A 25,249-nucleotide genomic window follows, 5' to 3' on the forward strand; every position below is an offset into this window, starting at 1 on the left:
AGGTCTCAGTGTTGTTCTGGGACATTTTCTCGTGTTGCGAGACTGTCGCTATACAAAAGTCTCGAGCCTCAGGTTAACCGTTGAAACGGGCGGCATTTCGCAGTCTGTACGTGTGTGCGTGGGGGGGGGGGGGGGGGATATTTAGTTTCTTTTGCACCATTTTCTTGTACAAAGATGTAAATTTTAAGACACCACCATCTGATATTCAGCCCTGACATCCCACATGAGCATATATAAAGTTATAAATGGCATCACCTACTCCAACAAGCACAATACTAAAGTTTCCTTTATAATTGAAATACATGCTGCCACTGTTTTCTGGGGCCACTATCTGTATGTGTTTGCCGTCTATACTACCTAAACACTGAGGAAAGTTCCATCTCGTTACGAATTGTTCTGCCATTGCTGTCCATTCGGAGTTAGATTTTGGCATCTGAAATATTACACAAAATACAATAACATGAAAGCAATAAATACAAGTAACAGCTGTTAAACAAAGTAAGTTCAATGAAATTATTGGTTTTTCCCTAGGAGGATAACGACAACGGAACAGAAGAAGAGCAATATCATGAACGACAGTCCACTCCAACAAAAAAAGAATTCAGAAGGCCACCGATACCCAAAAGGAGGAAGAATGCAGATCATGTTGATATTGCAAGGGATGCAGTAAGCTGCAGGAAATCTTTAACAGAGGCTGTTAGGAGCTGAGATAAATTTGTGGTTTACGGAGAGCATGTTGCTAATAAATGAAGAAACTGCGGTAGAAGTCGCATCGAAATTTCCTTAGCCCAGCGAGAAATTGATGACATATTCTAAAAATTGGAAACAGGAATGTACAGTATGATAGGATATTCACCCCAGTCAGTTCAAACCAGTTGAGCCCACTTCAAACAATTCCACCTCCATTCCATTCTTCACCATCAACATACCATAGTACAGACGGCCAAAACTCATACTCTTCAGACTCTTCCTTTACACCCCTCAACATCTTCGCAAGATCTGGAACCTCCTCCTCAAAATGAAGGGACCAGAGAAGACCAAACCCTAGAGGCGTTTTTTCTTTTTCTTTTTTTTGAAATTTCAAATCATTGTAATTTAAAAAATAAAATTGTATACCTGTAATTAATTCATTCTTAAAATAAAACATGTAATAAATTGAATTACTGCTTACCTTTACAAACCCTTTCAGCGAAGTAATTATGGCTTCGCAGACTTCTGGAACTATACTTGAAATTGATTGTTTTGACACTCGAAAGGTGTACATCAAGCTGGAAAATGATTCGCAGCTAGCAAGGAACCGGAGGGTGATAGCTAAACTGACTGAGGCTGGAATGATTTCCCTAAATACAGTGTTTTCTTTCAAAATCTTTTCTCCAACCATTTGCAGAAGGGTTTCGAAATTGGTAGGGCTCATTTTCACAAAATTTCTGAAACCAATGCCATCTTCTAGCTACAGTTTTTCAAGAAGTTTCAAAGTTGTAGAAACTCCACCAGAAAATAAATTCCTCGTCCAGTACCGTTTAGGTTTACTTTTTGCTTCTTAACAACATTAAATTACTTAAACAGAGATGAACCGCACAAACAGTTATTTCTTGTGACATCGCATTCTGATTTCTGTATCGCAACTGGTTTCATACGCATGGACACGTGACAATGTTTAGCGACAGTCTCGAGACATTGTATCACGACTGTCCCCATACGAAGTCCCGCAACTTTGTTGTTAGGTGTGTACGCGGTTTTACAGTTTAAGGGTCTGAAATAGATACGCCATCTTTGTGCTTAAGGCAGAGAATATATTATTTTTTGGAGAAATCAAGTCTATTTAAGGAGGAGGTGCTAAAAGGAAATTTCTGCTGGAAAAACAATTACTTCAAGCAACATTCCCCGACTAATTTTTGTTCCATCTGCAGAACAGCGAGAGCTTTATTAATCAGTCAACTTCAAAAGGGGCAGTGGTGTACCGGTTAAATCCAATGTTAACTAACCACGGTGGTCTGTGATCGAAGGCAGGGCCAGCTAATGAATAGAAAAAATGCTATTATAAATGCTGTGTGTGTGTGTGTGTGTGTGTGTGTGTGTGTGTGTGTGTGTGTGTTGGAATGGGGTGAGTTGATTGTAGTTTATATAGTATTAATTTATTTATGTTTGAATAAATGTACGTAACCATTGCCCCCGGTGGTACCTCCTTCCGGGGGAGTACTCTGAGGAGGAGCAAGGAGAACAAAAACACGAAAATGATGTACAATTTCTTTATGAAATAATAAAAATTGATTAATTATTTTATATTTGTTTTTATTTGTGTGTGTTGCATGGCGGTAGCTTGACGACGAGCCTGTCTCGTTCGACGCAAAGGATAGAGCTTAAGTGATGTTAGAATGCGGGTTTATAATTTTGACTTAAAATGGATGTATTTGATAAGTTAAATTTTTATGATTTATAAAATTTATATTATGTATATCCTGTATATGTGTAGAATGATGTTTGAGTTTTAATATAATGAGAGTAGTTTGGGGATACATGTGTGTAAGAAAATACAATTAACTTGACCTTTTGATCTTGCGCTTCTATGCGATTGAATTTGATGCCTATATTAGAAACGAAATATATCATTAGTAGAAGATAAGGTGAGAGATTTGGTGTGAAAAGCTTGAGTACAGTTCATACAAATTCAAGAATAATAATAATAATAATTATTATTATTATTATTATACTTTCAACTACAGGAGTCATACCACGCAATATCCACCAGTACATCACCACAATACAGCTACATCCAAACTTATATATACAACTACAGAAATCTGCAATTATTGATACATGTTCAATTACCTGAAAGTTCCTAAATGCAATGTAACATATACTGTACAGTTAAAAGGAAGTGACGCTTGCTCAAGGTCCGCGTCACTTTCCATTTCGAACCAGACCTAAGGTCTGAGAAAGGAAAGAAGATAATAATAATAATAATAATAATAATAATAATAATAATAATAGTGGGACTAAGTATGTGTCACGCCACTCTGCAGTGTTGCCAAATTTATTCAAGATGGCGGCGATGACGTAATCCAAGATGGTGGTGTGTAAACTTGGCAACAGCCCATGACGTCATCCAAGATGGCTGTTTTTGGTGGGAAAATAGGCCAATTGTGCTATGTCTACTAACCTAACCCTCAGAAAAAAATGAACAGGATAATGGTGGGCTTCTCTTTATTATTGTTGTTATTATTATTATTATTTCTCTCTTTCCTGTCTCAGACGTTATACCTGGTTAAAAATGGAAAGTGACGCAGACCTTGATCAAGCGTGACTTCCTTTTAACTGTGCGATATATGTTACATTGCATTTAGGAATTTTCGGGTAACCGTACAGCTGTTCTGAGGTTGCGTTATTGGATGCGGTGTACTTAGAGCGTTGTGCGAGACGTTTGAGGAACAATAGATTCGTGTTCCGAGGTTGCCCTGAAGCGATTTAGCGGCCTGCGCGTAAGCAGGTTACCTGGTGTTTTAAAAGCTAGTCTAGGGCAACAGAGGTAGTAGAAGTAAGCAGTAGCGACAATTATCTACATACCTCATTAAAGTAAAATAAAGTTTGCCAATGGACTCAGAGATGATAGTGAGGATTGAGGAGGGTAAGACTGCCGATGACAGCTTCCCGACTCTCCCATGCGTCTCGGTTGACCTTTCCCAGCTGCACTCACTCAAGCGATCATCCACCACCCCGACTACGACAGAAATGCCCAAGGAGGAGGAGAAGGAGACAGAAGTGGTATTGGCAGACAAAAAACCAATGCCAAAAAAGATCAACACAGCTGCCCAGATCAAGAAGTATCAGAAACGGGCTGCCCATGATGTCAAACCAGAGACATTTGAATCTCTGTTGAACCGTGCCCGTGCCAATAAATGGGCAAAGAAGGAGGTGTTGGCCAAATTAAAGACATGGTCAACTGGAAACACCTTGTCGGTCAAGGTGCTTAAGAATGGTGACATTGGCGTCATCGGAAAGTTCTGGTGTCAGCCATAAACGCTGAAAGGGACAAATGCAGGTTTCTACTGTGAAACTATGCATTACATCATCTATTGGATGGATGAAGAAATGAGATACACCAACAACAAGGCCTACTATTACCAGAAAGTACGGCCAGCACCGAAAACTGAGAAGAAGACCCCTAAGGTGACACCAAGGAAGGTTGCCCAGCCAGTTAAGAAGAACATGAAGCTGGCAACTATGGATGCCCTGATCAGTTTATACAACAAGGGCAAATGCGATCTGGATCAAGTACTGTCTGTGCTCCAGAAATTCACCGGTTATGTCCGGAAAGAAATTGTCAGAGATACCATTTGCCTGCACTTCAAAGGCTACTTGGATTATTATTATTATTATTATTATTATTATTATTATTGTTATTATTATTATTTATATCAAGTACGTGTCCAACTGGGTTATTTGACATCTGCCCCACCTCCATCACGTAATTAAAGATGGCCAATTGGGCCACATCCACTAACCTTAGTCGACCAAGTTTGAATTTTTGTGGTCACCTATGCTTCTGCCGCTAAATTATTAAAATCTCTTCACTTGTACTACGCTAAGTAACAAGGTGGGAAAATGACTATTTCAAGCATTAGGGTCATGCAGGTGTGTCCCAACTCACTCAGTACAAATCCTCGAGATGCTCACACCACGAACTGCATAGTGCAGGTGACGTACACGCTCCGCTTTCTACGTGGCCCGGCTCGCCAGGTAGGCAGCGACCAGTCCCTGGCTACCAGCGTCACGGAGTCCACGACACCACTCGCCTTAAGTAAACATGTTTTGGCGAGCACTTAACACTGAACAGGATGGAACCTGTCCATATTTTCTACTGTCCTCTAAAAAATTCAAGAAACAGTACAGAGTTCTAATGGCCGCCGATTCTGATGTAGAGTATCTTGTGGAGGCAGAACTCACATATCATGACGCGCATGCCGATCTGCCGCTGTGTCCAGAGCAACTAGTTCCGCGAGGAAGTTCCACACCGAAACTGATGACAACGCTGGGGGACAAGCAGGGGTACATCATTCACTATCTTAACCTCCAGCAATGCCTCAGACTGGGTATGGAGCTGGAGCCTCTGGTTGAAGGAGTACATTGATTTGAACACGAGACAGAGAACCTCCGCGTCGTGTGACTTTGAGAAGGATTTTTATAAATTAATGAATAATTCAATTTTCGGTAAAACTATGGAGAATTTGAGGGAACGACATGAAATTTTTATTACAACGCAGTGGGACTAGCGTTAAGGTATAAGAAAATGCATTGCCAGACCAAATTTTAAACGGGTCATAATTTTCAATAAGAACTTTATTGCTGTGGAGATGTCGAAAACTGCAGTAGAGTTCACTAAACCTATCTATGTGGGGATGTGCATACTAGACCTATCCAAACTCCTCATGTACCACTTTCATTATGAGTTCGCGAAAACTCATTTCATAGATCCTAAATTACTTTATACTGATACAGATTGCTTCATCTACTGGGTGAAAACTGTGATCCATATGAAGTAATTAGGTACCACAGCTATGAATTCGACACGTCTCCTTATGCGGTCAATAATCCTTACGGTATTGTGCCACAAAACAAGAAAGTTATCGTTCTCATGAAAGATGAGTCGAATGGATTGCCGATTGTGGAGTTAGTAGGCCTTAGGTGAAAAATGTATGCTTATCGCACATTGGAAGGTTTAGACTATTTTACGTGAATGAAAATGTATTTTCAATTGGTCGTTGTAGTGGAACATGTTTTAGAGCCACTAAGTTGAAGTAAAAAAAGAATACGTCTGCCTTTAGTTAAAAAAGGTCTTTCCAGTGGAACTTCACTAGCGATATTATTTACCTCTTAAGATAGTGTAATTAGCTCTTGATACCTCTGCTTTAGTTGCATAATGCTCATGAATCATGTAAATACAACTATCTGAACAATTTTCATATTTTTTTAACTGAAAAGGAATCCTGTGTCTGTAAAATGGTATAATCGTTTTTACTCAAATATGGCAAACACTGTAGAAAAATTCTGAATTTAATAATAAATTCACTTTATTTATTGTGAAAAATAATAATCCAATGTTATTATTCCACGGTCAATAATAATCATTCTTTTTTTATTATTTAAAAAATCATAAATATGTGCAAAAATGTGGATAAAGCCACATTCCAGTCCTTTAAAGACATCAATGACTAGTCCTGGACCTCGTCACAAGCAGACAACAGCACTCTTTCCCCTAGCGTGCTGGCTGTCACTTTCAGTGCAGACATAGGGCAAAATATTTATTACATTACATTATTGATGTTTTAAGAATGAAATCAGTAGATATTATATGGGGCTTTTGGAACACATTGCGGACATATACGTACCGTCCTTAGGCCGGTATTACACTATCAAATTTCTTTGTCCAATATCTTTGTCAAAGATATTTGATAGTGTAATAGGGAACTTTGACAAATGTCATACGATATTTGATCAAATCTAGGGCGAGGCCGCAGATTTGATCAAAGAAATCGCTTGTCTTCTGTTCACTGCAATGCGATATGTTACCACGCGGAGCGCCAGCATCGCTGGAGCGTTCTGTCATCTTTAGTGTTTGTAAACACGGCTGCAAAATACAGGGTGGCGCAGATGGATCGGGTGGTTTTGAAGTGGACTGTACGTCTGGAGGGGGGGAGCCAGGTGTTCGGCGACTTCATCTTGTGGTGGGGGGGGACGGGAAGTTTCAGTTGCAGGCTGGCAGTCAGTCGCGATGGCTACGTGGTCCGTTGAGCATCGTGTTTTCGCAGTGGAAGAGTTCATACGCAATAACGAGTCAATTGTTGCTGTGACGCGTGCCTTTCGCCGGTGTTTCAACATCCCACCTCGCGGTAGTGTTCCTAAGCGAGATACGATATTGAGTTGGGTGCATAATTTCCGCACTACTGGTTCATGTGCTCCAAAATGGACGCCTAGACCGCCAACAATAACAACGCCTGAGAACGTGGAGCGTGCGAGACGCGATGTCACTGCGAGCCCACGTCGATCAACGAGACGTCGTGCTCAAGCTCTTGGAATGTCACGTCGGAGCCTTCAAAGGATTCTTAACGAAGAACTGAAATTCCACCCCTATAAAATCCTGTTGGTACAGAAGATTCTCCCAACAGACCATCTTCAAAGGCTTCAGTTTAGCCAACAGATGTTGGAGTTATTGGAAGATGTAAACCTGATTATCATGATGTCTGACGAGGCTCACTTTCACATTAACGGATACGTAAACAAGCAAAATTGCCGTTACTGGGCCGACACTAACCCAAGAGATCTACACCAACGGCCTCTCCATAGTGACAAAGTGACGGTTTGGTGTGGGGTTTCTAAGGTAGGGATAATTGGTCCTTACTTTTTTGAAAATGAAAGGGAGCAGGCGGTTACTGTTAATTCGCAGCGTTATGTGAACATGATTGAAGATTTTCTTCTCCCACAACTTGAAGAGAACAATTACGACATGGGCAATATGTGGTTCCAACAAGACGGGGCAACTGCACATACCGCTAGGATATCAATGCAAGCTGTACGCGCTCTGTTCCCTGGCCGTTTGATTTCCCGTAATGGAGATGTCCATTGGCCCCCTCGCTCACCGGACCTCACGGTATGTGACTTTTTCTTATGGGGCTATTTAAAAGCAAGGGTCTACATGAACAAACCCCGGACCATTCAGGAGTTGAAGGCAGCAATTCACACCGAAATCACATCAATTCCTGGTGATGTGCTTGAGCGGGCAATGCGGAACGTTAAGGACCGACTCCAAGAATGCGTCGCTCGAGAAGGAGGGCATTTGATGGATGTAATTTTTAAAAACTAACATTACTATTTTTTTGTTAATAAACTTCCATTGTAACTACACGTTTTGCACTTTATTTCAATCCAATACCTTTACAATTGACAGTTTGACAAGTATTTTAAAACCACCCGATCCATCTGCGCCACCCTGTACAATTGGTGTGTGGCGTCTACCACAAAATTAATTGAAATGTATGAAGCGGATGAGGCGCTTTACAATGTGAGGCACCCTGATTATAAAAATAGATTAAGAAGATTGGAGAGTTACAAAAATATAGCAGAGATTATTAACCGTGACATACGGCCTGGATGGACGGCTGAGGATATCAAGAGGAAGATAAATGGCCTCCGCACTAGCTACTCGTACGAGAAAGCAAAAGTACGTATTGACATATTCATTTATATTTATTTATGCAAGTAAAGTTTACATGTCATACAAATGATTTGCATTAATTTGTTCACTGCAGCGACTTGAAGCATACAATAATGTTTGCGTAACCTACAAGTAGTTTAAATTATTTTCATTACTAATATTGCAGATGCATAAAAGCAAAAGCGGCGCCAGTGCGCAGGCGGCGTATACACCACAAGTGTACTGGTTCCAAATGCTCAAATTTCTCGACCAGGCAACAGAGGCGGACGAGAGAGAGTGCAATATAGAGAGCACGGAAAGTGAAAGTGAACGTGCCACACCGACGTTCGAAGAAATGTTTGAGGTATGTACATTTGTTTACATTTTACGTAACTAAATGTGATTATCTTGCCAGGGCACCTTCCCAGCGCCATTGTAAAATGTCTTCAAGTATTCTCTAACTGCTCTCGCGTGTACTGGACGTCCAGAAGCAGCTTGGCAAACTATTGGTTCCATTCACTGTAGGTCCTCAGTGCTTTGTGTCTCAAGGTAAGTGCAGTCTCCTACTACGGCAGACACTGTTTCCTGACGAGTGTACAAGTGTTTTCTTCTCTCAGTTAACAAGTTGTGCAATGTGCAGGCAGCCAATGTAATTGTGGTAACTTTTTCAGGAGGCAGATTAATGGTAGTAAGAAAAATCCTGAAACGACTTGCAAGAATGCCAAAGCTGCTCTCCACTAATCTTCTTCCTCGTGACAGTCTGTAATTGAAAACCTTTTCTTCTTTTGTGATTCCTTTTAAGGGGTATGACTTCATAATGTTATAACTCAGAGGAAAAGCGTCATCTGCCAGTACTACCATTGGAGTAGTAATGTTTGTGTTCCCAAGCTTCCTGCCTTCAGGAATGTTGAGCATAGATCGGTCAATGAGACACTCACGTAGTTTGCTTTTTGAAAGCACTCCAGCATCACCAACACGCCCATTAGTTCCTACATCTACATACAAAAATTTGTAGGAAGCATCTACCATGGCAAATAAAATGATACTGTTGAAGGATTTATAATTGAAAAAGTGAGATCCACTAGCTTGTGGACATCTAATACGAATGTGCTTTCCGTCCATTGCTCCTCTAGTGTTACGAGGGCAGTTCAATAAGTAATGCAACACATTTTTTTTCTCGGCCAATTTTGGTTGAAAAAACCGGAAATTTCTTGTGAAATATTTTCAAACATTCCCGCTTCGTCTCATAGTTTCATTGACTTCCGACAGGTGGCAGCGCTGTACGGAGCTGTTAAAATGGCGTCTGTAACGGATGTGCGTTGCAAACAACGGGCAGTGATCGAGTTTCTTTTGGCGGAAAACCAGGGCATCTCAGATATTCATAGGCGCTTGCACAATGTCTACGGTGATCTGGCAGTGGACAAAAGCACGGTGAGTCGTTGGGCAAAGCGTGTGTCATCATCGCCGCAAGGTCAAGCAAGACTGTCTGATCTCCCGCGTGCGGGCCGGCCGTGCACAGCTGTGACTCCTGCAATGGCGGAGCGTGCGAACACACTCGTTCGAGATGATCGACGGATCAACATCAAACAACTCAGTGCTCAACTCTAACCGAACAGCATAAAGAGCAAAGGAGAACCATCCGTGCGGAATTGCTTGCTCGTCATGTGGCTGAGGGTGACAATTTCTTGTCAAAGATTGTTACAGGCGATGAAACATGGGTTCATCACTTCGAACCTGAAACAAAACGGCAATCAATGGAGTGGCGCCACACCCACTCCCCTACCAAGAAAAAGTTTAAAGCCATACCCTCAGCCGGTAAAGTCATGGTTACAGTCTTCTGGGACGCTGAAGGGGTTATTCTGTTCGATGTCCTTCCCCATCGTCAAATGATCAACTCTGAAGTGTATTGTGCTACTCTTCAGAAATTTAAGAAACGACTTCAGCGTGTTCGTAGGCACAAAAATCTGAACGAACTTCTCCTTCTTCGTGACAACGCAAGACCTCAGACAAGTCTTCGCACCCGAGAGGAGCTCACAAAACTTCAGTGGACTGTTCTTCCTCATGCACCCTACAGCCCCGATCTCGCACCGTCGGATTTCCATATGTTTAGCCCAATGAAGGACGCAATCCGTGGGAGGCACTACGCGGATGAGGAAGTTATTGACGCAGTACGACGTTGGCTCCGACATCGACCAGTGGAATGGTACCGTGCAGGCACACAGGCCCTCATTTCAAGGTGGCGTAAGGCCGTAGCATTGAATGGAGATTTCGTTGAAAAATAGTGTTGTGTAGCTAAAAGATTGGGGAATAACCTGGTGTATTTCAATGCTGAATAAAACAACCCCTGTTTCAGAAAAAAAATGTGTTGCATTACTTATTGAACTGCCCTCGTATAACAGTTCCACTTCTCGAAATCCTCTGCAATTTGCTCCCACTCTCCTCTGCTTGTGGGTACCTGCGTCAAGAGCGGCCTCCCACTAAAACGAGGAAAGTCACACCAGACGTGGCAACAAGCGTCATGGTGGAGGCCAGCAGGACACTTAAGGCTATGGCTGATGCTGCCAGAACCATGCCTGTCCGTGAAGACCGCTACAGTACCCTTGGCGCCCACATCGCAGCAGATCTGCGTGAAATGGAAAAAGTGGGCGGCAGGGAATACACCACTGTCACTGCGCACAGTCTGCAGCGGACATTAATGGACAGGTGGGATTTGCTGCATGCGACAGCCCGTGCACAACAAGCACAAGCGTCCACCTCTGGGTATATCCAGGCTGCCTTGCAGCAGGCTGGAATAGAGGAAGAGGATTCGATTCTATAAATATATATGTATATAATTTTTGTATCTCTCCCATCTTCGTAATCTATTTTTATAATCAGGGTGCTTCACATTGTAAAGCGTCTCATCCGCTTCATACATCTCTATTAATTTTGTGGTATCACACATCAATTGAAATTTGCTATGTAAATAAAATTAAATTAAATAATAACAATTTATCTTCCTGAACATAAAGTGTATCGAACATTTATTTACCTTCAGACAATGGTCCTTTAGTGCTTTATAAATTGCTTCAAGCGTTTCAGGTATTATTTTACTTAACGTGCATTGTGGAATTCGAGTGCTGTTCTGTAAGCTAGAGTAACTTTCTCCTGTAGCAAGGAATCGAAGTGTTACAGTGAGCCTGTCTTCTGCAGATATAGCAGTTCTTAGGTGAGTATTGTGTTTTGAGATATGAGGGATCACTTCACTGAGAACATACTGAAAAGTATGCTCATCCATTCGCAAGAAATTGATGTATGACTTTACGTCTTCCACTATTAGCTCACGTAACAAGTTTTGCTCAATGCTTTTTTCGTCTCGTCTCGTGAAACCCACGGCTTCACACAGGTACGTTTCCTTTTTTTCCCGCTTCTGTATCATATGCACACACAGCAAATGTGGCACAAGCAGCAGCTGCTGCGGTAAATAACAATTTGTTTTTGTTAGCCATCTTGAACTTTTTCAAAGATCTTTGTCAAATATATTTGACTGAATATTGGATCACATCTTTGATCAAATCTTTGACAAAGAAATTTAATAGTGTAATACCGACCTTAGCACCGTACCGCCCCGTGACATCACTACTGCTCGCTGCTTCTTCTGGCAGCTCTCCAGTGCAGATGTTATGCACGCGCGCCACATAGTGCTACCTACTTTGTGCCTTTGGCAGCGGCACCCGTGACGTCACGGCCGAGGGTCGGCGGGTGGCTGGGGGTCATTGGCAAGTAATCAGTTGGTGGGAAAGCGGCTAACCTTGAATTGTTTTGCGATTCTAATAAGATGTGAATCGGGTATATAAGGAGTAGCGTTATCTCGGTTGAGTACGTTTCAGTCAGTACCTGATGAACAAGTGCTACTACTGTCATAGGTCTGAACAGTGAAACAGTGCGTAAAATCGTGGCTTTCAAAGAAAAAAGGTATTTATATTATTTTAATTAATTTGCGTTAACTCGGAGCGATACAATGAGTTCGTCCGACTCCAACGAGAGTTCTTCCAACAGTGTCTCTTTATTGAGTAACGAATCGTTTCCTCCGAGACGCAATATTAATAGTAGTACGATTCGACGCTTAATTTTTGAAAGTGATATTGAAGGTGAGAATGAAGAATCACTCATTCGAAGCCGAGAATCTGATGATCAATTTGTCCAACGTTGTGCAGATTGGGCAGCATGTATCGATGAGAAGGTACCTGTGTCAACTAAAGACTTACTCTATAGAGGACAGACAATAGTTCTCAAAGGTTTGGGTTGGCCAAGCTGTTTATATGATAACGCAGTAATGAAAGCAGTGCCAAACACGACATACAAACTATTTACTCGTAATGAAGAATTTGAGAGACATTTTAATTGGAGTGTTGTAGCGTTTAGGAGATATGATCACTTTATGCGTATTTGTTCTCTAAAAGATAGAGATTTGATAACATGGACAAGATTTGATGCGTAAGTTACGATATAGGATTAAGATTGTTAATGTTAATTATAAATTAATATCACTTAACCAGTCACATAATTATTGTCTCAGACTCTATGAACATATGAGAAAGCCTGTTGGCAAAGGAGGGCGTATTATTGTCTTACATGCAGGAACATCGAAAGGTTTTGTGCCAAACTGCTTGAAAATGTTTCGATCAAAAAAGACGGGAGATTACCATGAAGAAATGAACAGCGTAGTATTTCAAGAATGGTTCGAGACATCGCTTATGACGAATCTGACAAGTCCATCAGTGATTGTTATGGACAATGCGCCTTATCATTCCTTTGTTTACGATAAGGCACCAACCTTGGCAACAAAAAAAGACGATATCATTCAGTGGTTGAAACGGGGAAAAGTAGATTTCAGAGAAGATTTAAGGAAGGCGGAACTGCTGGAAATTGTGGCACAAAAGAAACCCCAATTTCCAACATACGTAATTGACGAGATTGCTAAAAGGCACGGGCATGAAATCGTTCGGCTCCCTCCATACCACTGTCACTTCAATGCAATTGAAGGAGTGTGGGAGCAGATAAAAAATTACATTGCTGCAAACAATAAAAAATTCACGATCTCTGAAGTGGAAACTCTCCTTCCAGCAGCTATCAATAAAGTGACAAGCGAGGCGTGGGCTAAAATTGTAAACAGCACTGCAAGTGCCATCAGAGAGGCGGCCAAAACCGAAGGGGTTGTGGAAGAATGCATCGAAAATTTAATTATACATCTGGGAGAGAGCAGTGATAGTTCGTGCAGTGCTGAGGAAGACAATGTCAAATCAGATTCTGACAGTGATGTGAGTGATGTTTTTCCATTACAGTAACTACAACGTATTCAGGAATGTAAGGAGGGAGTTTGCTATCGATCAACAACCAGATCATCATATTGTGAGTACTTTCTTCAGATTATAACTCTTAATACACTGACCAATTATTCTGTAGCTTGTAGTAGAACAAATTAATAATGCTAATACTTAACAATGGAAACCAAAACTGCTAATGTTCAACAACTTGCGAAAATAGTTTTCATTTCAGTTGTGAAGTTTAACAAATAACTTTATTATGTTTCAGCATCTTAGATACTTGTACTAAATAGCTCTTATCAGTTTTCGAGTTAATATATTTCAAGCACCAACTTTAAATAAATTCACGCGTACCAATACGACTTGTATTTTGTCTCGCTTTTATTTCTGCTGCTAGAGAATGCGTGTAGCAGACAGGGCGCCGCGTGCTGTGAGCCACGTTCGGCAACAGCGCCGTCTGCCCGCCGGAACTGTCAGTATCAATCACTTTTTTATAGTATGACTGCAAGAGGTTTCTCTTTCTCTGTCTGTCTGTCTATTTGATGCTCTCTCTGTGAATGTAGCAGAGAAACAAATTTTTTTATGCCTATAGACCAGTATAAAGCGACAGACGATTCCACTCTTTCGTATTCCTTCAGCTGTGCGATTGCCCGTGCGAGTGTCAGTATTGGAACTGCCTTCGCTTCCGGAGAGAGTGAAACACATAGCTGGCTCAAAACACGCAAGTCTAACATGTATTACTTAGTGCTACTACTACTACTAAGTGGCATATAGTTTTCATCTACTAAGTTGTTGTAACTCAAGAGAACAAGGATGCCTCTCATTCAGTGTTGCAGAGTCTGAAGCATCTGGGAGAAGGAGGCGGCTCGAAAACTACGCTGCGGCTGTCATCTCTGGAACAGGGGGAGAAATATCCCATCCTAAGTGCGAGGCGGACGACGACGAAATTTGGAGCAGCGGTCGTAGTATACTTGAAGGAGTCCAAAATATTCCTTCCTGCAAGATTCTCCACTCTCAGTGATGAAGAATTGGAATTTCTGAATTCCGGAACAGTTGCTATGATACATCGTGGTAGGAAAAATAGTATGGATATCATTGACTTTGAATCTGTTTGATAAATACTAATATATGTTTCCTTATACTAATATTACGTAGTTGTTAGCATATTGTGATACTAACCATGTCTATTCAAATACGGAAAGTTTCACCGGATGGCAAGATCAAGGAAATAGATTTGCAGTCCTTAAAAGACGATACCTGTGGCACAGATTTTGAGACATGACATTAGTATTTGCGGTAAAAGTAATAGGGTGTGGTGAGGATGTAAATGCATATTCCGAATTTAATGGAAAAATAGTGCAGCTAATTCAGAGTGCTTTAAACAAGGTGAACATTTTGCTGCTTTTCAAGTCTATGACAAATACGAGTGTACTTATTACACAGAGTTATATGTTACCAAGTTTAATAATCTTGTTGATGCTTACATCAAAGGGATTTTGTTTGTATTGTATACAATTTGTTCTCATAATGCATTTAGTTGTCAATTTGATTTTCTAAATGGAGCGGCTTGCCTCAAAACATGGTTAAAGAGTGGGGATGTTTCATTAATATATTCTAATTGTAATGTCCTGTTGTCTGCCATATACGATATTTTGAGAAGCGCTGAAAGTGAATAATGACCGAACCATCGCCAAAGCGCATTAAGCTGAATCATGATCATCAGGAAAGTAATGCTCTGGAATGGGTTTCGGTTGAAAGTGCGTTCAAAAATAGAATATGTACAGGTGAAATATCTAACAGAGGGGGGTTTAAGGACCCAAAATATTTCTTGGATGTATGTTTCTCTGTCTTTGAGAACATGGTGCGTAAAATTAACAAGCCTCTTAAAATTAATTTTTCACTCATTTGCAACTCTGTCCTGCCCAAATCGGGTGACGTAGAAGATAAGTACTTAAATACAAAGAATTTAAATCTATTCTCCTCTGACATTACCGAAGAGTGGTATTCAACTAAAATTAGGGATGTACCGTTAAAGAAACTGGGGAAATTTCAATTGAGAGATTCAGGTCGGGCGTTGCGTAATATAGTAAAACTATGTATTAATGTTAACGAAAACAAAGGGTTTTATGCAGGACGTCACACGAACCTGCCAAAAGTGATTGCGAAAAAACGTGCAGTAATTAACGTTCACTCGAAAGGTAATGCTTGTTTTAAATGGGCAATTCTAGCTGCTTTGTATCCTGTAAGCAAGAATGGGCACCGTGTGTCTGCATATTTTGCACATGCAAACAAATTAAACTTTTCTAATATACCGTTTCCTACAGAGCTAAAGCACGTCCATATATTCGAAAAGCAGAATGAAAGTGTGTCTGTCAATGTGTACGGTATAAAGTACTCGGATTATGACTGGATGGTTGTTGAAGGGGGAGAAGTGGATGAGGAGAGAGAGGGGGCGAGGAGGACGAGGGAAAGGTCGAAAGATTTCAGAGTTATACAGGGTGAGGCAGTGAAACGGCACGATTTCGATAGTGGTTGTCGGGCGCGGAGGGGGGTTGCGAGAGTGGGGGAAGTGACCTTGGGCGTCTAGAGTGGTGGAAGTTTCAGTAACCATGGAGCGTTGGTCGAGTGCGCAACGTGCATATGCCGTAAAGGCATATTACAAAAACGCGGATAGTGTGGTTGGTGCTCAACGCGCCTTTCGTCGTGAATTCAACCTGCCGCCACGGGCTCCCGTGCCATCAATGAAAGCCATTCTCCTTTGGGTTAAAACCTTTGAAGCTACTGCTAGCACAACAAAGAAAAGAGGCGGCAGCACAAAAACAATCCGGACACCCGAGAACATTAATCGTGTGCTACCTCAAGTGCAAAGTCTTCCAGGAAAATCCACCAAGAACAAAAGAAGACCTGAAGGAGCGAATTCGACAGGAAATTAACAACATTCCAGTACAGATGCTACGAAACGTCATGGGACAATTTCATCTCAGGCTTAGACAATGTGTGCAAAACCAAGGACGACACCTCACTGACACCATATTTAAAAAATGATTGTTTTTAAGTTAAATCTTTAATTTCCACTCTTGTACTTGAGATCCATGTTCAACTATTATGATTTTACTTGTAAATAAATCTTTGGTGGTTTTACAAAATCGTGCCGTTTCACTGCCTCACCCTGTACCACTGCATATTACAAAGTATGAAAGAGAAAAACATGTAAATTTATTAATGTTGCAGCTAGCACATACAAATATAAATCATTTTTATTATATAAAAAGTTTGTCGAAGCTAGCACATTATAGCATTACTGCTCATCATAAGTCTGTCGTGATATGCCCCCGTTGTCTGTCTTATTTTCATTCAAAACAGAAGTTAGAAGCACACTTGCTTGACTGCACGCAGTTTGAGCCAGTCAATACTATCATGCCAAATGAGCACAATAAATATATAAAATTTTCCAATTTCAGAAACAAGTTAGAGCTGCCTTTTATAATATATGCGGACACTGAGTGCATGCTGCAACCAGTTGCTGGCTGCAGTAAAGTAGTAACACTGAACAAATACATTTACATACACCATTTAGTATTGCATATTACATACATTGTGGTTATAAGGATGACTATTCGGAATTTAAGTTGTATCGCGGTCGTGACTGCATGCAGTGGTTCACGAAACAGCTGTATGCAATTGCCGAGTATGTGAATGGTTTCTTATTACAAAATAAAGAGATGATATTACGCCCAGAGGAAGAATCAGCCTTTCGCTCTGCAAGGATTTGTCATATTTGTAAGGAAGCCTTTGAGGCAGGCGATTTGAAGCATCGTGACATTGCCATTTTAAGGTGAGTACCGCGGTGCAGCGCATGCTAGCTGCAATGTAAACTACAGACCTCAGTTTACAGTGCCTGTCGTATTCCACAATCTGTCCAATTATGATAGTCATTTCGTAATTACAAATATTTGCGAGCAAATAGTGAATGAGAACGGGAGGAGGAAAACTAAATTAAATCCAGGCCGCGTTTCTATATTACCATCGAATATGGAGAAATACAAATCTTTCAGGAAGAGCATTCAAGTAACACACAAAGACCGGCACTGCTACATAAATTTCCGATTTATAGATTCATTTAATTTTTTATCATGGTCGCTAGAAAAGTATGCATCTTACCTAAAGCCAGAGGAACTCAGGATAATGAGGAAATACTTTCCTGATGATCGTGAATTTTATTTAGTCAATCAGAAGGGTATATTTCCATAAGAGTATGTGAGTGATGAGAGTGTTTTACCAGAAGAACTCTTACCTCCGATTCAGGAATTTAAAAGTTTGCTGACTGGTGGAAGAACTGTCTCAGAGTGTGATTATGAAAGGGCGTGCAATGTATGGCACTTGTTCAAGTGCAAGACACTGGGGTAATACTCCGATCTTTATTTAAAAATTGATGTGTTATTGTTAAGCGATGTTTTTGAAAATTTAAGAAATCTCTGCATTAAAACCTATGGGTTAGATCCCGCGCATTATGTTACTTCACCTGGATTGGCTTGGGATGCATTATTGAAAACTACCAAAGCAGAATTAGAACTCATTACAGACATTGAGCAACTTCAATTCGTCGAACGAGGTATTAGAGGCGGCATTGTTCACTGCTCGTGTAGACATGCTGTGGCAAACAACAGGTTCATGTCTAATTATAATGAAAATACTGATGAATCCTATATTATTTACCTTGATGTTTATAGTCTTTACAGTTGGGCAATGATGCAGTACCTCACAATTTCACATTTTTCTTGGCTCAACCCTGAAATTGTTAAAACTTTTGATGTAAACAACATACCGGATGACTGATATAGGCTACATTCTGGAAGTAGATCTTGAATATCCTGAAAACATCCACGATATGCATTCTGATCCACCACTATGTCCTGAGAAAATGATACCACCATCTAGCTGTGTGGTAGGCAAGGCTAGTGCTCCCAAAAAATTAATTTCTACTTTGTGTGATAAGAAAAATTATGAAATTCATTATAGAAATCTCAAACAGTGTTTGCAACATAATTTGAAATTGAGAAAGATTCGCAGAGTACTGTCATTCAGACAACTTCCATGGTTGAAACCATACATCGATATTAACGCACAGAAACATATGGCAGCAAATAACGATTTTGAAAAGAATTTTTTTTAAGCTAATGAATAACAGGGTCTTTGGTAAGACAATGCAAAATATACGAAAGTTGAGGGACATAAAACTAGTAACTTCATGGGATGGTAAATATGGAGCATCTGCAATGATTGCAAAACCAAATTTCAAAAGGAGCGTTATATTTCAGGAAAATTTAGTTGGTATTGAATTAGACAAACTCAATGTAGTGTTTGCAAAGCCTATATCTGTAGGTATGGCGATTTTAGACATTTCAAAGGTTGACTTTCATTATGGGTATATACTGAACAAGTTCCCTGTAAAAGATGTAAAACTGTGTTACACTGATACCGATAGTTTCATTTACCATATTAAAACTCAAAATATTTATGAGGATATCAAAAGTGATGTGCAAAAATGGTTTGATACTTCAGGTTTTCCTGTTAATAACAGATATAACATTCCACTTGTGAATAAAAAGGAGGTTGGACTATTGAAAGATGAATTAAACGGTGAACTTATTACTGAGTTCATAGGCCTGAGAGCTAAAATGTATGCACTATAGACAGAATCACTACGTGTAATGCAGAGAGCGAAAGGTATAAAACAGTCTTCAATTAAAGCATTGAGCATCGACGATTATCGAGAATGTATGTTGAATTTAGATGCTAAATCTTCTGTACAGTATATTATTCAAAGTGTCATGTGGTATCCACTGTTAAACAACTAAAGCTTGGTTTGTCTGCACATGATGATAAACGTTTTATACTGTCAGATAAGGTGAATACTTTAGCGTGGGGTCACCACCAACGGGAAAAAAAAAAAACCATGACAACGTCTGACTAATTTTATTGTGTGAAATACTGTACATGTGAGTTTGCAACATAATTTGATATTGAGAAAGATTCAGAGTACTGTCATTCAGACAACTTCCATGTGAGTTTGTAACTGATTTGTATAATATATCTGTAACTAATTGTGTACATGTGAGTTTGTAACTGATTTGTATACAGAAAATAACAAAACATTATACATTAATTGTAACTTTTTCTTTGTTGACTGACTGAAATTAAAAATACATACGTAATTGTTATTTTATTTCATCTGAAATTTCCTTTCTGCACTCTTTACGATTCATTTTAATAGGAGGTGGTCCATCAATTTGATAACGTGCATTCATTTTATAATGCTTGTAACAATGTTGATACTTAGAAATGAGAGCATCATTTTCAAACACTTGTGGTAAACTGTGAAATATATGAGAAAGATCACATAAAGAGGGTAACAACTGTTTAGGAAATAAGTAATAATCAATTGCATTTAGATTTTGACACTGTTGCACAGTAAGTTTCCTATAAATTCGAGAGAGCAGTTTATAAACATGTTTTGATTTAATCCACTCGAACAAGAAGTAAGCATCATCATCATCAGCAGCAGCAGCAGCACCAGCACTACATCTCTCTTTCTTAGTAGCACAGCCCAATCCATGATCTTCCAATCGCAGCATTTCAATATCTTTATGAATAATAATTTGTTCTAGGATATTTAGGACGAGTGGACACAGCAGATTTTTTGAATACACTAATGTTTTACAGTCACTGTTCTCTTTTAGCAACGAATCGAGTGAACAATTCAGTGCACTGAAAGAGGCCTCCGTGTTATGAACTTGTACACATTCACATCAGTCACTTAACACTCTAAGCGCCAAGCCCGTAAAATTTACGGGCCTGGGATCGCGCGAAAATCACCAAGCCCGTAAAATTTACGGGCCGCTACATTTAATTTCATTCAAAACACTGCAACGTTATTTCTACGGGTTTGGCCAGCGCTATACGTTTTTCAGATGTTTATTAACAAAATGCGTCCATAGATGTCACGGCAGCGCTGTAATTCATGTTAAAACTTATCTTTGCGTTCTCAGTCTGTATATCATTCAGTTGTTTGTCATCATGTTTCGGCGCGGTTTATCAGACGCAGAAATTGCGGATTTGATCAATCATAGCGACACTCTGGATAATGTAGAGAGTGATTCAGACGATTCTGAATGCAATGGTGTGTTTGAAGGTACGTATTTCCGAATTTTCCACGTAATTGTGCAGTACGCACATATCTGTTGAACATGTGTAAACGATGTATGTAGTTACACATAATGTGATATTCTTTTTAGAAGACGAGATTGATGACAGTTTGTCTTCAGATGAAGACGAGAATGATGTTGAAGGTGTTGCTTCAAATCCAGCAGCTGTGCCGTATCCGAAAGACAGTGAGTGGACTGCAGTTGACACCTACCGACCTCTGCCTGTCAACACGACACCCAGGCAGATACTAGTGGATATTGATGAGTCGAGTTCTGTACTGGATTGCAGTAAAGTGTTCCTTACTGACAGTGACGTAAATGAACTCAAGAGACAGACAAATTTGTATGCATCACAGACAATACAGAAGAAAAGAAGAGGAAATAATCTGAAGCCCCATTCAGTTTTGAGTTCGTGGAAGCCAGTGACTATAAGTGAGATGAGGCGTTTCTTGGGTATTATTTTCCACATGTGTGTTTCGAAAAAGCCCAAAATTGCGGACCATTGGAGCACTAATCCTGTTCTTAGTTGTAACTTTTGTCCCCATGTCATGAGCCGTTTGCGTTTCACTCAGATACTGTCATGCTTGCATCTTGTTGACAATTCAAATCAGAAAAAACCAGGCGAAGATGGATTTCATCCACTTTACAAAGTTTTGCCATATTATAATAATTTGAAGGAGCGATGTATCCAGGCATATCGTCCCTCAGAAAAAGTGACAATTGATGAAGGAATTTGCCCATTTCGAGGTCGTGTGAGTTTCCGTGTTTACATGCAAAATAAGCCTCATAAGTATGGACTGAAAGTATATGCTGTTGCTGAAGCCAGTAGTGGCTATGTTGTAAATTTTGAAGTTTATGCTGGTAAGCATATTGTTGACAATTCTTCGTCTGCGGTTATTTTGCGATTGTTGTCTGACAGCAGCTTGCTGAACAAAGGCCACACTGTGTATTTAGATCGATTTTATTCCAGTCCAGAGCTATTTCAGCAACTGGCAGAGAAAGGCACTGGAGCTGTTGGTACTGTGAACAAATCCAGGAAAGGATTGCCTAAAGATTTAGTATCTGCTAAGCTGAAAAAGGGCGAAATGTCTTTTCGGCGTAAAGATAATGTATTGGCAATGAAGTGGAAAGATAAGAGAGATGTGTATACATTGTCTACAAGGCATCAAGCAACATTTGGTACGCATACTAAGAGAAATGGGTCTGTAGTATTGAAACCACTTCAGGTACTTGATTACAACCTCAATAAAATTGGAGTGGATATTGGAGACCAACGCCTGCAGTACAATCCGTTCCAGCACAGAACTGTGAAATGGTGGCGAAAATTATATTTCCATTTGCTGCTTATGGGAGTATCAAATGCATTTTGGCTGTACAATGCAGTGCACAGGAAGAAAATTACAATAACAGACTTTATAACAGTGCTTGCAGTTCAGCTTGTTGAAGACGACACACTTGAATTCATTCCAAGAAATGAAGGAACTGTAGGTCGGCTAACAAAGAGACATTTTTTGCAGCACATACCTGCAACTACTAAGAAGTATGCTGCTCGTGTGTGTCACGTGTGCAGTTCCAGGAGCAAGAAACAGAGTGGCAAGGCTTCTCGCAAAGAGACACGATACGAATGTGAACAGTGTGGCGTTGCACTCTGCCTGGAACCTTGCTTTAAAATTTTCCACACTAAAAAACAATATGATTCTGTGTGAAATTTATATGTAATACTGTATACTATCAGAAACATGTAATGTAGTGCCACAATTTTGGTTAAAAATAAATCACAATTGTATTCCCTTATTCGTATGACTTTTTCTAAATTCTTAAAACATCTAAGTGATTTCTATAACTGTACCTTAAAGCTGTGCATTGTAAAGTAGTTTCTTTCACTCAGAATTAAAGTAGAAATGTGCAGCTTCAAGATGGTACCAAATTTGCCACAATCCAAACAGTAGATTTGATGCAGTAATTTTTTTAATATTGGTAAAATTGCCCGGTTTCTAGGGACGGGTGCATAAAATAGGCCTGGTACAGAGAGTGTTAAATTAGTCACTAACACTATCACTGGATGATTCTCAGACTTAGCGGTAATTATTATAACTTTGATCGTATTTCCTTCTCAAGCTACTGGAGCAACAGGACGACAATGATGAAATGCTTGCACATTTTTCCTCTTTTATATCTCTGAGCATGCCTTGTAACCTGATTGGCTGACGGGGGAGAACTGGAGAGAGAATTTTGGACAAATCCTCCTTACACGACGTCTAAAGTGGCTACGGTCAACAGCTGCTTGCATCTATGTAACTTTGCGAGCCTCTCTGTATATGATAAAATCCCAGTCATCCAACACGTGAATTGATGTACAGGGCTCATCAGGAAAGTGAACCCTTTTCTTTCTTTCCAGCTTCCATGTCTTTTCCCTTCTATATCCGAGTACACTTTGTGACTTGATTGGTTGATGGAGTCATTTCAATCACTGAATCATGAATGACCAGGCAGTAAGCTATTTTTTTTTAGCAAATGCTTCTTTTGTTTCTATTTCAATCTTCATGTCAACCACCGAAGATTTCAGTGTTTAGTCTTGATGAGAACAATCAATGAAAAATATAGGACAGTTCTGAAATTCAGTACGGTTCATGGGCGGGCTCCCTCTTCTTACACTGCTATCTCCATAATACAGTGATTGAAAATTGGCATACATTTCAAACGCCTGTGCAGTATTCTTCGTGTCAAAATCAACAGCAAAATTCTCCTCTGGGAATTTAGAAGAATTTAAATACACCATCAAGTTTGATATGTTTATTTTGTCGAATACACTAGAGTCAGCAGTAATCAAATTTCTGTTTGACTGAAAAGCCAATATTACATACCCTGCTGTTTCAAGAGCTGTATTAAATTTGCCATGTCCATGAGTTAATTTCTGGCGCAATGCTTTCAACCAAATCCCAGTGACGAAAAGCTAGAGTCAAACTGATACCATTTTTAAGATATTCCACAGTGATATTTGTTGCTTTTCAGACGCTTGAACATGCGGCATTTCCCAGTGATCTTTTTCCAACACAATTTTTGATTTAGTATCTGCTTTATCTGAGACAATACAGTTAATATCTTGCCTGCTACGAATCAGTACCAGTTCATGGCGGGCATTTAAAATAATCTTTTTGTAATCCTCTGCAAAGCCTAAGATCATTTTAAGCGGAATGCAAAAATTAAAACGACCATCATCATCATCATTGACTAACTCTTTCAATTCGCTTCTTGCCCCCCATCCGGCATTTTGCAATGCATTTGCGTCACGTGGTGTAAAAGCAGCATATCCTTTCGTTAATGCTGCAATTCCTGGATTACGTACATGATCGATAATTTGGTTATTGAGACGGTACTGAATATCCGAAAACAGATGAAGTGCACAGTTTTTTGTTAACTCAATATCAGTAGCTTTTCCCTTTCCCTCTGCATTGAGAAGTCGTCCTGCTATACAGGGTGAGTCACCTAACATTACCGCTGGATATATTTCGTAAACGACATCAAACACTGACGAACCGATTCCACAGACCGAACGTGAGGAGAGGGGCTAGTATAACTGGTTAATACAAACCATAAAAAAATGCACGGAAGTATGTTTTTTAACACAAACCTACGTTTTTTTTAATGTAACCCCGTTAGTTTTGTTAGCACATCTGAACATATAAACAAATACGTAATCAGTGCCGTTTGTTGCATTGTAAAATGTTAATTACATCCGGAGATATTGTAACCTAAAGTTGACGCTTGAGTACCACTCCTCTGCTGTTCGATTGTGTGTATCTGAGAGCACCGAATTACGTAGGGATCCAAAGGGAACGGTGATGGACCTTAGGTACAGGAGAGATTGGAACAGCACATTACGTCCCCATGTTAACACCTTTTTGTTGGTCTTTTTCACTGACGCACATGTACATTACCAGATGTACTGCGGCGTGTACGACTTTCATTACGCCAGAGATTGCAATTGTGTGCAGCAAATGATGGCCACATTGGCCTGACATGTCGGGACACACTGTTCCACTCCGTAATTGAAATCGGAAACCAAGTGTGTACGTGTACCTCACCGCTCATGAAAGGCAAGATCGTAGGCATGGTGATCTATTTCCTGATACGATTAGATGTATTATTGCAGGTCCTTCCAATTGTGGAAAAACAAATGTGATTGTTCATCTTCTAATTCATGAAAATGGTCTCAAATTTAAGAATGTCTACATATTTTCCAAATCGTTGCAACAATACAAATATAAATATTTGGAAAAAATTTTTAAAAACCTGCACGATATTGGCTAATTTACATTTTCCAGTAAAGAAGATGTAATACCACCAGATCAAGCCCGACCACTTTCAGTTTTTATTTTCGACATTGCCTGTGACAAACAAGATCACATGAAAGCTTACTTGATAGCAAAATTCCCAAACAGTTAATCAGAGACAAAGCTAACGTTATTGTTCTCTTTAAACAAGATGAGCATAATTTAAAATATGTCTTCAGTGATCATGTTAATCCTGACATGACATTCAATGAATTT

The 25,249-nt window shown here is 39.9% G+C and overlaps 1 protein-coding gene across 2 annotated transcripts; it reads left to right on the forward strand.

Annotated features, from left to right (window-relative positions):
- Positions 1-12,065: 12,065 nt before the first annotated feature.
- LOC126109784 (uncharacterized) lies at positions 12,066-19,695 on the forward strand. 2 transcript variants are annotated; one of them, XM_049914844.1, is made up of 3 exons: positions 12,066-12,142; positions 13,513-13,579; positions 14,323-19,695. In XM_049914844.1, the coding sequence occupies exon 3, from the start codon at positions 15,170-15,172 to the stop codon at positions 16,079-16,081; it is 912 nt and encodes a 303-aa protein (XP_049770801.1). In that variant the 5' UTR covers positions 12,066-12,142; positions 13,513-13,579; positions 14,323-15,169; the 3' UTR covers positions 16,082-19,695. The 2 variants fall into 2 exon arrangements, with proteins under 2 accessions (XP_049770801.1, XP_049770800.1); XM_049914843.1 differs by lacking the exon at positions 13,513-13,579.
- The last annotated feature ends 5,554 nt before the right edge of the window (positions 19,696-25,249 follow it).

This window comes from Schistocerca cancellata, chromosome 12 (assembly GCF_023864275.1).
Source record: "Schistocerca cancellata isolate TAMUIC-IGC-003103 chromosome 12, iqSchCanc2.1, whole genome shotgun sequence".
In the NCBI taxonomy this organism is placed as follows: domain Eukaryota; kingdom Metazoa; phylum Arthropoda; class Insecta; order Orthoptera; family Acrididae; genus Schistocerca; species Schistocerca cancellata.

Coding starts and splice junctions, on each gene's coding strand:
- LOC126109784 (XM_049914844.1), top strand. CDS start 15,170: ATGACCGAACCATCGCCAAAGCGCATTAAGCTGAATCATGATCATCAG.